Source organism: Alternaria arborescens (genome assembly GCF_004154835.1).
Source record: "Alternaria arborescens strain FERA 675 chromosome Unknown contig_14, whole genome shotgun sequence".
Taxonomy (NCBI): domain Eukaryota; kingdom Fungi; phylum Ascomycota; class Dothideomycetes; order Pleosporales; family Pleosporaceae; genus Alternaria; species Alternaria arborescens.
Genome location: NW_021167869.1, coordinates 826,966 through 840,450, shown reverse-complemented (window position 1 = coordinate 840,450; position 13,485 = coordinate 826,966). Strand labels below are relative to the sequence as shown.

The 13,485-nt window shown below is 53.3% G+C and overlaps 6 protein-coding genes across 6 annotated transcripts; 4 read left to right on the top strand and 2 right to left on the bottom strand.

Moving 5' to 3' along the window:
* Positions 1-367: 367 nt before the first annotated feature.
* AA0111_g6779 (Pre-mRNA-splicing factor syf1) lies at positions 368-2,887 on the top strand (the record flags this gene model as incomplete). Its single annotated transcript, XM_028653038.1, has 1 exon — positions 368-2,887. One exon carries the CDS (start codon positions 368-370, stop codon positions 2,885-2,887), a length of 2,520 nt encoding a protein of 839 aa, XP_028505784.1.
* Positions 2,888-5,007: 2,120 nt separating this feature from the next.
* AA0111_g6778 (hypothetical protein) lies at positions 5,008-6,240 on the top strand (the record flags this gene model as incomplete). Its single annotated transcript, XM_028653037.1, has 1 exon — positions 5,008-6,240. The coding sequence occupies one exon, from the start codon at positions 5,008-5,010 to the stop codon at positions 6,238-6,240; it is 1,233 nt and encodes a 410-aa protein (XP_028505783.1).
* A 1,915-nt stretch (positions 6,241-8,155) lies between these two features.
* Positions 8,156-8,794, top strand: AA0111_g6777 (hypothetical protein; the record flags this gene model as incomplete). The annotated part of the gene is made up of 2 exons (XM_028653036.1): positions 8,156-8,225; positions 8,277-8,794. The coding sequence occupies 2 exons, from the start codon at positions 8,156-8,158 to the stop codon at positions 8,792-8,794; spliced, it is 588 nt and encodes a 195-aa protein (XP_028505780.1).
* Positions 8,795-9,107: 313 nt separating this feature from the next.
* On the bottom strand, positions 9,108-11,374 carry AA0111_g6776 (hypothetical protein; the record flags this gene model as incomplete). The annotated part of the gene is made up of 6 exons (XM_028653035.1): positions 9,108-9,690; positions 9,747-10,602; positions 10,652-10,873; positions 10,921-10,958; positions 11,005-11,045; positions 11,099-11,374. The coding sequence occupies 6 exons, from the start codon at positions 11,372-11,374 to the stop codon at positions 9,108-9,110; spliced, it is 2,016 nt and encodes a 671-aa protein (XP_028505779.1).
* Positions 11,375-11,736: 362 nt separating this feature from the next.
* AA0111_g6775 (hypothetical protein) lies at positions 11,737-12,536 on the bottom strand (the record flags this gene model as incomplete). The annotated part of the gene is made up of 5 exons (XM_028653034.1): positions 11,737-11,839; positions 11,891-12,202; positions 12,254-12,345; positions 12,398-12,432; positions 12,479-12,536. The coding sequence occupies 5 exons, from the start codon at positions 12,534-12,536 to the stop codon at positions 11,737-11,739; spliced, it is 600 nt and encodes a 199-aa protein (XP_028505782.1).
* A 226-nt stretch (positions 12,537-12,762) lies between these two features.
* Positions 12,763-13,218, top strand: AA0111_g6774 (hypothetical protein; the record flags this gene model as incomplete). The annotated part of the gene is made up of 3 exons (XM_028653033.1): positions 12,763-12,809; positions 12,866-13,013; positions 13,072-13,218. The coding sequence occupies 3 exons, from the start codon at positions 12,763-12,765 to the stop codon at positions 13,216-13,218; spliced, it is 342 nt and encodes a 113-aa protein (XP_028505781.1).
* Positions 13,219-13,485: the final 267 nt, after the last annotated feature.

Here is a 13,485-nt window from a genome sequence, read left to right as displayed (position 1 = left end):
TTGGTGGAGAAGGCTATGGGGCTAAAACCGAATATAGAGGCTGACAATGCTCCGGCGATAGTCTGGTAGGTGTCTCGGAGCCAGTCAGCGTGCGCAGTCCGACCAAGTGAATCCAACGGAACGTGACGCAGCTATGCCGGGGAGCTATGTGAGACGAGTCCGTGCTCGCGCGCCTGCCAACTATGCAAAGCGGGTCTTCGGGATGCACGTTGCTTATTGGCTGCAGGCTACCGCTGACCGCTCGGACTCCATCACTCTTTCCCTCAGAACTTTAACGCTGCGACACGCTCCATCAGCCGTCCAGCACCGCATCCCATCGCCTTCCTGCCCACCGCGGGCCAACACACGCCCTGGCTCTGGCGCAATCATGCCCGGTGAACTCCTCAGGACCGTCACCGCGAGCCTCTCGCGGCCCACCAAGCGGAAGATGGAGCCGTCGTCGGACCTTTTCCTCATCACCGACCAGGACGTCGCGTACGAGCAGGACATCCAGCGCAACGCGGGCAGCGTGAAGCCCTGGCTGGACTACTACAGTTTCAAGAAGTCGCGTGGGAGCATCTTGGAGCAGGCCTTTGTGCTCGAGCGCGCCGTCACCACCCTGCCGCGTTCCTACAAGTTGTGGAAGCTGTACCTCGAGCTCCGCACCAAGCACCTCTCCAAGAAGAATCCTGCCAAGTTCGCCGCCCACTATGTCAAGGTCAACGCTCTCTTCGAACGCGCCCTCGTGCTGCTCAACAAGATGCCGCGCATCTGGGAGATGTACCTCAACTTCCTCATGCAGCAGCCCCTCGTTACCACCACCCGCCGCACCTTCGACCGAGCACTGCGCGCCCTTCCCCTGACCCAACACAACCGCATATGGGCCCTGTACCGGCCGTTTGCAACGTCTGCGTCGGGCGAGACGGCCGTCAAGATCTGGCGTCGCTACATGCAGATTCACCCCGAAGACGCCGAGGACTTCATCGAGCTACTCAAGGACATGCGCAAGTACACCGAGGCTGTGAAGCAGTACATGGAAATTCTCAACAACCCACGCTTTAAGAGCAAGGAGGCAAAGGGACCCTTTCAGTTTTGGACAGAGATGATCGACCTGATGATTGACCACGCCAAGGAAATCGACACGAGCGACGACAGTGGCATTAACGTCGAGAAGATCATCCAGAGTGGTATCTCCAAGTTCCCCGACCAGCGCGGTATTCTCTGGGTTGGCCTCGCACGGTACTGGATGCACAAGGGCGAGTACGAGAAAGCGCGCGACGTCTTCGAGGAGGGCGTGACCACTGTCATGACTGTGCGCGACTTCTCCATCGTCTTCGACACATACGTGGAAGCCGAGGAGGCCATGATCGGAATCAAGCTCAACGAGGCTGCTGCTCGATCGGAGAAAGGCAAGATCGATGAGGCTGCTGACGCGGACCTTGACATCCGGATGGTCCGCTTCGAATCACTCATGCAGAGGAGGCCGTTCCTGCTGAACGATGTCATGCTAAGACAGAACCCGCACAATGTCATCGAGTGGGAGAAGCGTGTCGCGCTTTGGGGCGACAACAAGAAAGAGGTGGTACAAACCTATACCGATGCCATCGCCGCGATCAATCCGAAGAAGGCCCTTGGTAAGTTTCACGAGCTCTGGACCAACTACGCAAAGCTCTACGAATCAGGCGGCGATCTCAAGAACGCTCGTGTCATCATGGAGAAGGCCGTTAAGGTGCCGTTCAAATCGGTCTCCGAGCTGGCCGAGATGTGGTGCGAATGGGCAGAGATGGAGCTTCGCAATGAAAACTTCGACAAGGCCGTAGACATCATGGCCAAGGCCACGCAAGCGCCTAAGCGGTCAAACGTCGACTACTTCGATGAGTCGCTGTCGCCACAACAGCGTGTACACAAGAGCTGGAAGCTGTGGAGTTTCTACGTCGATCTTGTCGAGAGTGTCAGTACGCTGGAGGAGACAAAGAAGGTCTACGAAAGAATCTTCGAGCTCCGCATCGCGACGCCGCAGACCATTGTCAACTACGCAAACCTCCTGGAAGAGAACAAGTACTACGAAGACTGCTTCAAGGTGTACGAGCGCGGCCTCGACCTGTTCAGCTACCCTGTCGCTTTCGAGATTTGGAATCTCTACCTGACCAAGGCTGTGGACCGCAAGATTGGAATGGAGCGGTTGCGAGACCTTTTCGAACAGGCTGTCGAGGATTGCCCGCCAAAGTTTGCCAAGGTACTGTACCTAATGTACGGTGCGCTTGAAGAGGATCGCGGCCTAGCCAGACATGCTATGCGTATCTACGAGCGTGCTACACGCGCCGTTGCAGACGAAGACAGACTGGAGATGTTCAACTTCTACATCACCAAGTCGGCATCCAACTTCGGTCTCACCTCCACGCGACCGATCTACGAGCGCGCCATCGCTGCCCTCCCCGACGGTGAGGCAAAAGAGATGTGCCTCAAGTTTGCCGAGATGGAACGGCGACTGGGAGAGATCGACCGAGCCAGAGCAATCTATGGCCATGCCAGTCAGTTCTGCGACCCGAGAACAAGCCCCGAGTTCTGGAAGAAGTGGGAGGCGTTCGAAGTCCAGCATGGAAACGAGGACACATACAAGGAGATGCTGCGCATCAAGCGCAGTGTTCAGGCTCAGTACAACACCGACGTCAACTTTATCGCCTCCCAGGCTGTCGCCCGCGGCCAGCAGAATGGTGCGCCTGCCGACGAAGACGCCGACGACGCCGATGCTGCTGGCGAGGATGCCATGGCCGCTCTCGAACGTCAAGCTCGCGCGCCAGCTGGCTTCGTCGCCGCTAGTACAGGTCCTCAAGGCGGTAATATCAAGCAGGACGAAGAGGCTGCCGCGAATCCCGATGCGATCAATCTGGACGACGACGACCTATGATTCACGAAACCAAGGTTACTTCCCGTGCGAGTGCCTTTAGGGTATATCACCAGGTCAAGGATGGGTGGAATAGGATGAAAGATTTGCATTTTCAACGGCGTTACATGAGAGGTGACAACAACACACCTGGCTATCTTCGCAGGCTACCATGCTACTCCGGAACTATTTCGTTACTTTGTGTACATTTGGGTTGATTCAGTGCGATCTCCCTTGCTTCGGCCTCGCCCAATTTTTGAGGTTTCGACAGTCTGATCTTTGTGTTTTACTCGACTTCGATCGATACCTTGACAACTTGTCTCAACTTGTCCGTTTTGCATATATGGCGTTTTTCCTTTGTGAGGGGTTCTCAAAACGATGTCAGAGGCATCTTGGCTGGAAGAGAGCCCCTGGTTGATGGGCTGATTTCTTTTGTCGAGTGGTCAAACAAACAGTATGTTCTTGGCAACATCTTCTCCCTTCACCATGTCATATAAAATACTCTAGCCAGAAACAAGCACTATTCACTCCGCAGCCAACGTATTGACTTTTGTCGCATGTACGTGGTGTGTCGCAAGCACGTTCTCGTCTTTTAACAAGGTTGTGACTTTTTACGAGCTGTCTGGACTGTCTTAACTTTGAACCTAGTTCCGTAGCAACCACGGACTGCTTGCACGCATTCGGTTCGCTCCAGGTGCCTTTTACTTCAAGAGCCGATTGCTCCTGATATTGGAAAAGGGGTACTGAGATTCACACATTCTTCTTTACAACAACGTAAACTTGTCGGTCCCTCATCATCGAAACCGTGGCTGACCAGTTTTAGAGTCACCCCCACGTATGACTTCTATTCGTAGAACTCAAAGGCTCCTATGCCGCTCATAATTCCTTTTGTTATCCTCGGCTTCCGGATCATTGATGTCTACGCAAGTCAACTCGTGCCTGACCTTGGCTAAATATTGTGTTCTAGAGGGAAGAAGCAACGGGATAGGGCGCAGCGACTTGATCGGCGAAAAGAAAAAAGTTGATGCGAACGTATGCTAGCCTCGTAACGAGACTTGCTCGGGCGAGGAGCAATCCAGTAGACGCTTGTGCAGATGTGCTACATGGGCAGGCTGTTCAATGAAAGTCCCATGACGCATCACAAGACCGAGGATGTTAATCTTTGAGTCAAGCATACCGAGGTGCAAAACGCGACTTCTTAGCGGTGGGAAAAATGATAGTGGAGAAACATTTCCATAGAGAACACTGCTTCAATGGCGCTGCGTGTCACTTGTTTCTTGTTGCTTCACGCACGCTTATGCTGCGGTCGACCAGATCAGTTACCGCTTATGCTGAATTGGCTTCGTTCTAAATAAGCACCAACGGTAGACAGAGCCCAACATGTTGAAGGCTACCAAACTTTCTCTTCCCTTGCCGAGATGCGCGAGTCCCTATACGTGTTCCCCACGATGAAGGTCCATCCCAGAACGTCACGATACCATGTCGAGCAGGCCAGTATACCCCTTTAAGTAACCAGACCCATCCCTCGTCGAATTCGGGGTGTCACCTGTCACTGCCTCAACGGGTACTTGTACCCTTAACTATGATGTAGCCTAATCTCCCAGGGTGGAGGATTTTCCAACTGGCAGCAGCGGTTGCACGGTGAACGGCAACTGAAACAGCCTGACAGCCGTGTGCTACCACGTCAAAGTATGACGAGGATACGCCAGTGTGGAGATGAGACAAATTAGCAGGCTGGAGCTCGTCGGCATCAGCCGCATAGCGTGCACTGTTCTACCAGCCCTGGCGATCATGAAAAACGATGTGGTGGTGTGGACATGTTTCGAGTGGCACAGGGCTCAGTGTGGCTCTGTCGAGTCTCGAGGCGTACCACTATCCGGGTTGTCGGTTGTTATCGAGTCATGGGTCCGGTTGGACCTGCTCCTGTTTAGCGCAAGCAGTATTCAGACATTGAATTCCAGGCTAGTTGATGAAGTAGTTCATTGTCAAGTCGGAGTGTTCAAGCGTTGAGGTAACGCAGAACATGCTGTACGAAGACGCAGCTGTCCGGCAGTGTCGGTTTCAGAAGTGTTACAGGAGCCAGGAGAAAAGCAGACACCTCGCCTGCTCTCCGTGATGCAATCTGCGAACGTCCAGTTGACACTATGAGTTATATACAAACTTTCGTTATCTCACTCGCCATATGCGCATTCGCATCGCGCGTTTCTGCCTCACCACAGTGCGCGAATCCGCCCCAACACTTCGATGCCCAACTACCGCTTCAGTCACAGCAGTGTGTAGACACTAAAGACGAATTGCGACTGTCGCAGGATGTGCAGTCATTCCAGCACCCACTATGGTCGCACAAACCCACTTGTGCCCAAAGAAAGGGCCAGAAATATTGTACTTACACGACGTCCGAGTTGCGCGGTGGTCATGCTCTGAGCATTATCGCGACATCTGTGGCTGCAGACGCAATAGCTGCAGCCTTTCTAGCATTAGGGAAGGATGATCAGAGCAATAATAGCGGCCTCGAAGTTCGCTCATTCCCAGGCAAGGGCAAAGGCCTTGTCACTACAAAGGCTGTCAAGAAAGGAGAAAGGATACTCCTTGATTCCGCACACATCATCGCAAGCTCGCACTTTCCGACGCAGGTCACACGTTCGCAAGGCAAAGCTCTCTTCAGTGCCGCTATCGATCAATTGCCCCAGGCAGACCGAGCTTTGGTGCTCGGGTTAGACCAGAGTTTGGGGGGTAGCAAGGTTGAGGATATCATGAAGACAAACGCCTTTGCGTGCCAACTGGCCGATGGTGATGCAGACGACGCTTACATGTGTCTCTTCCCATCTGTCGCCCGGATCAACCATGCTTGCCGACCCAACGCACATGCGCGCTTTGTTCCGAAGACGATGTCGATGGAAATTAAGGCTCAACGGGACATCGCAGCTGGAGAAGAGATAGGCATCTCGTACGGCCGCATTGACTTGAAGCACGCGGATAGACAGATACTGTACCAGGAAGGCTGGAACTTTGGATGCACATGCCCCCTCTGCACTGCTTCGGAGTACGAGAGGACTGGCAGTGACCAGCGCCGCGCTAGGTTCGCTCAACTAAGAAAGATGTTGGAGAACCTGACAGCGGAAACCTACGACGCCCAACAGATCGTAGCGTGGGAGAAAGAAGTGATGGAGATCGGTCAAAGAGAGGGTTTGGAGACTATGCTAGCCCAGGACTACGAGAGACTGGCGTACGTCTACGCAGGCCATGGCATGGTGAAAGACGCAAGACGTTGGGCCAAGATGGCTAAGGAGAGTTTATTGGAATGGGTGGTTGTCGATGGTGGACCGGACAATCAGATTAGGAGGGTAGAGGGGTTACTCAGAGAGCTGGATGGCTGAGGTGGACAGGTCATATCTCGGCTTGATAGCTAGGTCACTTGGGTCACAACGCTGCCTGAAGACGGACCGTGAGGGCTGTAAAGTTCGAGAGAAATGCACCACGCCTTACAATATTCACGTTGGATCGCGGATGGACCTCTGGTGTCCGCGTCCGGTCGCCGTGCTAGTGAGCTCGTAAGATCAAGCGGTTTTACGACGTGTAGCCCCCAGCCCGAGCTAAAGGTGCTGACTCTTCTTCGTTCCGCCCCACGATCGTGACGTGGACCGTGGGCGAAGACATGGTCGGGTCGGTCCATATCCACAGATCGTCATTGTGGCTTCCGAATCCTCCGTGAGTCCACAATTCATCATTGATCCGTCGGCCGTGCAGGAATAGTCGTTGCTACTAAAGTCGCAATGCCTGAAAGTGATCCTCAAGAGCAGACTAAACCTCAATAGGGTCCAGAGAGTTGGTCGTAAGATGACGTGAGCGATGGATTGGGCAATGGCTGATGGGCAATGTGCACTGGGCAATGGGCAACGAGAACTCGAGAGATGAGGCTCCTGAAGGCCGTGTGCAAATTAACACGCGCAGTTCGTTGTCACCCGGAGTCCCTGCCGGCAGCAGCAACAGGTAAAATGTGTGGCTGGTGCCGCAACCAAGGGTGCCCAGATCTGCACGTACCGGGTACAGGCGAATTGAGATCTTGTAGGCGATCATCTCACAGTCAGAAGAGGTAACGGTGGAGTAAGCCGCTGCGCTGAGTGATCCCGATCGAGGGGTTGATAGAGATGTACGATGAGCCGTCCCTGCTTCGGCCAATTGATGACATCCGACCTATTGACCGAGTGAACGACTCACGATTGACTTCTGCCAACATCTCCAGGCAAAGTGACAGGACGGGTCGGTCGCGGCGCCGTTGTCAACGGTGATAAGTCGCATCGTGCGGGAAGAGAGTTCGATGGTGGAGATGCAGGTACGAGCCGAAAAGGGGTCTGTGATGTTGTACTAGGCCGACGCTTGACCAATCAGATGCTAGATGTGGCCTACTACGCCCTGCATCTCAAACCTTCTGCCATCCTTTGGCGCATCATCGCCCCCAATACATCATTTGCTGTGAAGCTCTCGTCGTCTTTCTCTACCTACCTTATGCGGCTAAACTCGAGCAAAAGCACGACCAAACGACCCGTCAGCGCAAAACAAAGCAAAAGTGGCGGCGCGCATCAGCGAGCGCCACGATCGTGTGTACGTGGGTCTGAAAGCGCGCATCTCTTTGAGCAAGTGAAGGAGGAAGTGCCGTCGCGCCTTGTTGAATTAGACTTTGTCGTCTTTGTACCACTGCTTCTGAAGTCGAGGCTGTACACTTGCGTCGAACTGCTCGTTAGCTGCGTCACCCCAGCCTACCGCATACTGGTCCCTGGGTCTTTGGAAGACCGGGTTTGATTGTCCTGTTTCAAATGGCGGCGGGGTCTACCCTGCAACCACCAGCTTTGCCAGCTGAAGAGAGTTGCACAGGGCTTCGCCGCATAACATTGCGAATGTAGGGCTCGAAACTAAATATGGACCTGCATGTCCTGTCGGCTCTCATACGGGATTCATTAATGGTCTAAAACACCCTTAGTTCTCCATACTCGCAGTCTGCACCAACGCTCATTGTCAAATATTTCCGATCCCTTGCTTTTGCAAACAGTCACTCCTTTACTTCTTCTATACTGTCTTTTGTCTAATATGGTGTCGAGCCGGTCCCTCTTGACGGTCTTCGCGACCTTCATTGCGGTCGCTGCCAGCCAAAAATGTTACGCGGTCGACGGTACGGCCCTCGACAGTACATACACGCCATGCAACCCTAGCGCGAAGCACAGCAGTTGTTGCGCGTCCACCGATGTTTGCATGAGTAATGGATTGTGTATGGGAACAACGAATGAGTCGATTGGCATGATCTTCTCAAGAGGATGTACAGACTCCAAGGGAAAGGATGCTTCATGCCAACAAATATGCCCTGGTGGTATGTTCACGAATGTCAGTCATCTTTGGTTCATCAACTAATCCACTACAGTTTCCGACTACTCCAACGGTCTCAAGCCGGTAAAAGCTTGGCGACTCCAAACGTGCGACTCGGGGGAATACTGTTGCCGCGGCGCCGACGATACAAAAAGCTGCTGCGACAACGCAAAGGCACCGAAAGTCACAACTACGTTCAGCGCTACCCTCCAGTTACAAACTCCAACTGCAACCAATCCTGTTGCAGAAGTCGTCGCAACCGCAGTCTCTACCGGAACCCCCTTCGAAGCCACTACCACACCAACCGCCCATGCGTGCGCCAAAGAGAAGCGAGAGACTGCAATAGTCGGCGGTACCATCGCAGGTGTATTCAGCATGCTGATAGCGGGCCTGTCTGCTACTGTCTACTGGATGTACAAGAGGGAGAAGAGGCAGCGCAAGCTAAAGGAACACTACGAGGAGCAGTTCTCGCAGACCAACGCGTATCGAAAGGCGTTGGCTTCGAGCGCAGGGTCTTGCAGAGGCAGTGTGCTCCTGGACGAGCTAAAACTGAAGTCTAGTGCTTCAGAGTAAGGGTCACACACGACCAACGTTTCTTTTGTTTAACTCTTTCACTTTAGCGTCGGTGTTTCATGGTTCCAGTCTTGGTGATGATTGGGGAAGGTAGTGGTGCTTTGGTCTGGTGTTGACTGTTCTTGGGTATTAGCCCACTTGGTTATGTCTTTCGGCAGTTGCGAATACCCTTCGGTGCATTCTTTTCCTTTCGGTTGGTTTAGAGGTTCGGTTATGTCACGATGATGTTAAAAAGGAATAACACTTAGAAAGTAGTTGTTAGACACCTCGGGGTGCGATAGATATATGTATTTTAATGTAGCAAATGTGTACATCAACGCTCAACCTCTCCCAACTTTCCCATGAGCAGTGCCTCGACTTTCTCACCTTTCTTCAGGCTACCCTCACCCTGCGGCATCGCAAGTAGCGCATTTGCACCCCTGAAGCTGCCAATCCGACTACTCCTCTGTCCCCCTGTCGAGCTAGCATATAGCAGTCCGTCTTCCTTAGTCACAACTAGTGCACGGTGATACTCTGGCCGACCCTTGTCCATCTTTACATCCTCATCCAGTATGACCTTGATTCTCGGTAGACCGAGTGGCTTAATACCAGCCTGCTGGTGCAATGCAGGCAGAACAAAGAGATGGAAGCACACCACAGCCGAAGCAGGATTTCCGGGAAGCGAGAAGACAGACTTGGTTACAGGGTTTCCAGAGTTGTCCTTTACTGGCACCGTGGCGAAGGTGGTGGGTTTGCCGGGCTTCATGTTTACGCGACCAAAGTGGATCGTGCCGCCGAGAGAGCGCTCGATTGTTGGCTTGAGGAGATCGAGCTCGCCCATTGAGACGCCGCCAGAGGTTATGATAACATCGCACTTGCGCATGGCGTCGCGAAGTGTCTGCTCGAGACTACCAGGTCTACAGAGGGTCAGTGATGGCTGATTCAGACACTTGGGTCACGCAATGTAGCTTACTTGTCTGAGACAATCCCCAGATCGATGACTTCAAACCTGTGGCTTCGTGCAGCGGTGATGAGTGTAGGACGGTTGGTATCGCGCACTTCTCCGAGCCGCAGTGAGCCTTCTCTGTTGTGCGGGATGATCTCGTCTCCTGTGCTCAGGACTCCAACGACTGGTTTCTTATAGACAGACACCTCTTTCGTGCCCACGGACGCAAGGAGACCGAACTCGCCGCCGACGACTGTGACGCCTTCACCTTTCTTCAAGATGGTCTCGCCCTCTTTGACGTCACTCCCTACTTCGCGTACATTTTCGTTTGGTTTAATTTCGTCAGTCAGTATCTCGATTTCTTTTTCTTCTTTGCCGTCGTCTGTAAGACTCTTCAGCACTGTATCTTCGACCATGACTACTGAATCAGCACCAGGAGGGAGAGGGGCGCCGGTTGTAATTCTGGCAATCTCTCCCTCTCTCAGCTCTTTAACCTCGCCAGCCTGAGCGTGAGATACGATTGTAACGGGGTAGACTCCTTTTTCAAACTTGCCTGTAGAAGGGATCTTTACGGCGTAACCGTCGACGATGCTAGCACGGAATGCTGGGACGGACTCGGTGGCTTTGACATCTTCGGCAAGGACGGAACCACTCAGTCTCATGTCTACTGGTACGCGCTCTACTACAGGAGCTGGAGTTTGCTCTGCGATGAGCTTAAGCGCATCGTCAACAGCAAGCATAGGATAAGGAGATGACCGGTATCTGCGTGTTGGTCCTGCGGAAGGGTCATTGGACTGGGGACGCTCTTCAGGGTTTGTATGAGCTCTAGGTCCTGCGTGTCCGCCATGACCATGACCATGATGGTGATGCCCACATCCGGTTCCTGTTCTTGTTATCTATGGTATTGCCAGGAAAGACGACGTGCCACATACCTGTGGTCGTGCCAGCGGAAGAGACCCCAGCGTCCTTTTCAAGCTTCTCTACACCACCCGCGTGCAGAGGTCTTGATTCTGCCCCAGCTGCCTGAATGCACGCATGTGGTAGTAATTTGAGAACCGCCTCCAGATTCTCTTTGGCACCTTTGGGCGACCCAGGGAGAGTCAAGATCAAAGTCTTCTTTCGGAGACCCGCAACAGGTCTCGCCATAAGTGCGACTAATAAACCTTAGTCTGTGTCTTTGGTTCGGGTTTCCCTGACTCACAAGGTGTGACGGCATATGAAGTTGTAAGCATGCCATGTCTGCGTCTGTTAGCATTCCAGTGGACTTTCGGGAGAGATGGCATACATAAGACCGGGGGCATGTCTGTCAATCAATGGTGTAACTGCCTTGTTACTATCAGCTGCCTACTCTCCACCAATATACGGAATGAAGCGCGCACCTCTGGGGTGACATCTTTGGTTGCAAAACCAGTGCCTCCACTAGTGACAATCAGATTGATTGGATCAGGGCCATCACTCCAAGTTCTAATTGTCTTCTGAATCGCGAGTGCATTGTCGGGCACGATCTCAGTTTCGCTAACATGCCATTGGTCGTTTCCGAGATCGCCGAAGACTTTCTTCAGCACTGGTATGCACTTGTCGGTCGATGGGTCTTGGGAAGCAGTCTCAGATACTACCAAGACTGCTGCTTTGAGCTTTGGATTTGTGGTGGCCATCTTGATAGATGTCAGGTTAAGTCCAGGCGGAGTAGTGCGGACATGCCACTCTGGTGACGTTGCGCACGGACCATAGATTACATTGATTCTCAACTCCGCGCAAGGGAATTACACAAGCATATTTGATCTGGAAATCGATGAATGATATTTAACGCCGATACTCGCTCATATTACATGCATTATACAAGCGCCTCCCTATGTACATGGTACAACCTCTACAAATGACGTCCAGTAACCTCTCGACCAGCTCCACAAGCTGGAACTTGAACGCCTTCCTCCTTGGCGTCGTTCTGAGTGGGACCAAGGTTCCATGTAGCCCGTATAATTGTGCCCGCAGGCGGATTCGTGAGACTCTTGTACGCTCACTGGAAGTCCTTGGCATTGCTCTGCATGAGCAGCCCAATGATCAGACCAAACAGTCCGAGAATGGCAGCGAAAATCTCAATGGTAAGAATCTTGACGAACCTGGGATGGAGTTAGCAGCGAAAGATAAACCCAGAGATGTCAGGCACATACATTGCAGGGTCGGCAGCATCAGCCAGCGCAGCGCTACTTCCGTTGATGCCTACGCATACACCGCAGATGAGGTTGCACATGCCCACAGTGATTCCGGCCCAGAACAACGCGTATCCAGTGAAGTAGTTGGAGCCGGAGTAGAGCAGCTCAGGGTCGGAGAGCTGGTTCATCTTGGAGGAGAAGATGATGGCCATGATGACACCGTAAATGGCGACGACTTCGCAGAAGATGATGGAGATCAAGTTCTTGGTTCGTATCCGCGGCGCCTTGACACCTCCACCCACGATGGACACACCGGTTGTCCAGATTCCCCTTTGCGACAGTCAGATGGCATGCGTGCAGAAATCCAAGCGCGAGACTTACCATGCCGAGCCTACGACAGAGAGACCAATGCATAGCGCAATTCCGACACTAGCAAATGTGTATGGCGAAACGCTTTCGAGGAAAGCTCCGACCTGGGGTACAATCAGTCCTGTCCGTGCTGTCGAGGTGCAAACGCGTGCGTACGTTGAAGGCCTCTCCTTCGTTGTTGAAGAGCATGTCTGGCCTTCGTTAGCTATTGCCTGCGCCCCTGCGCGCTGTACATACACAAGCCCACCACACCAAGGGCGGCAGTCGCACCGCCCGTTCCATAGGTAAGAGACATGTTGGGTGTGTTGGTCGGCGAGTAGGAGATGGATGGGAAAAGTGGCGGCTGGAGCTTCGTCGTGATGGACTCGCTGCGAAGCTGGCGATGATGCACCTGGGCAGGCGGAACAAGCCGCGTCGCGCTAGTGCCGGACAGCTTAGTAACCGCCTCCGCGGCCCCCGTCACTCTTCCCGCCCAGGCGTCACCTACGCCAGACCACCAGCTCGTCGCAAACACAAGCACCATGGCCACCGACAACACCAAGTACTATGAGCTCTACCGCCGAAGCAGGTACTGCATCCACTTCTGGAAGGGCTTTCCCGTGGGCGCTGGCTAACAGAGGACAGTCTGGGCGGCTCCCTCACAGACACGCTCGACAACCTCATTACCGAGCGCCGCATAGAGCCCCAGCTCGCCATGAAGATCCTCTTGAACTTCGACAAGGCCGTCGCCGATGTGCTCTCGGAGAAGGTCAAGTCGCGCTTGACATTCAAGGTCAGTTGCGCAGATGCGACCAGTGGGAAGCATGCCATACTGACGTGCGCCTCTGCAGGGACATCTCGACACCTACCGCTTCTGCGACGACGTATGGACCTTCATCATCAAGGACATCAACTTCAAGCTGGACAACACGCACCAAGTCCACGCCGACCGTGTCAAGATTGTTAGTTGCAATGCGAAGCGTCCTGGCGAGGCCTAGAGCTGTACTATATCATCTTTCTGGCGTTAGGGATCAACCAAGGCTTTCACGATACCTATGGCATAAATGGGAGTTTGGGATCGGATGCGCATTTGCGCTGGCTGTATGCCGATAAATTGAAATCATTATGACCTGCATCTCAACAACTACCACTTGCTTGCCGTGAATACGTGACCAATTCAGGCTTGACTGGTAACAGAATGTGAATGAGAGCATAGGACGAGTGGTTTGAGATAAGCCCACATAGGCATAAGAAAAAGCTGCCTC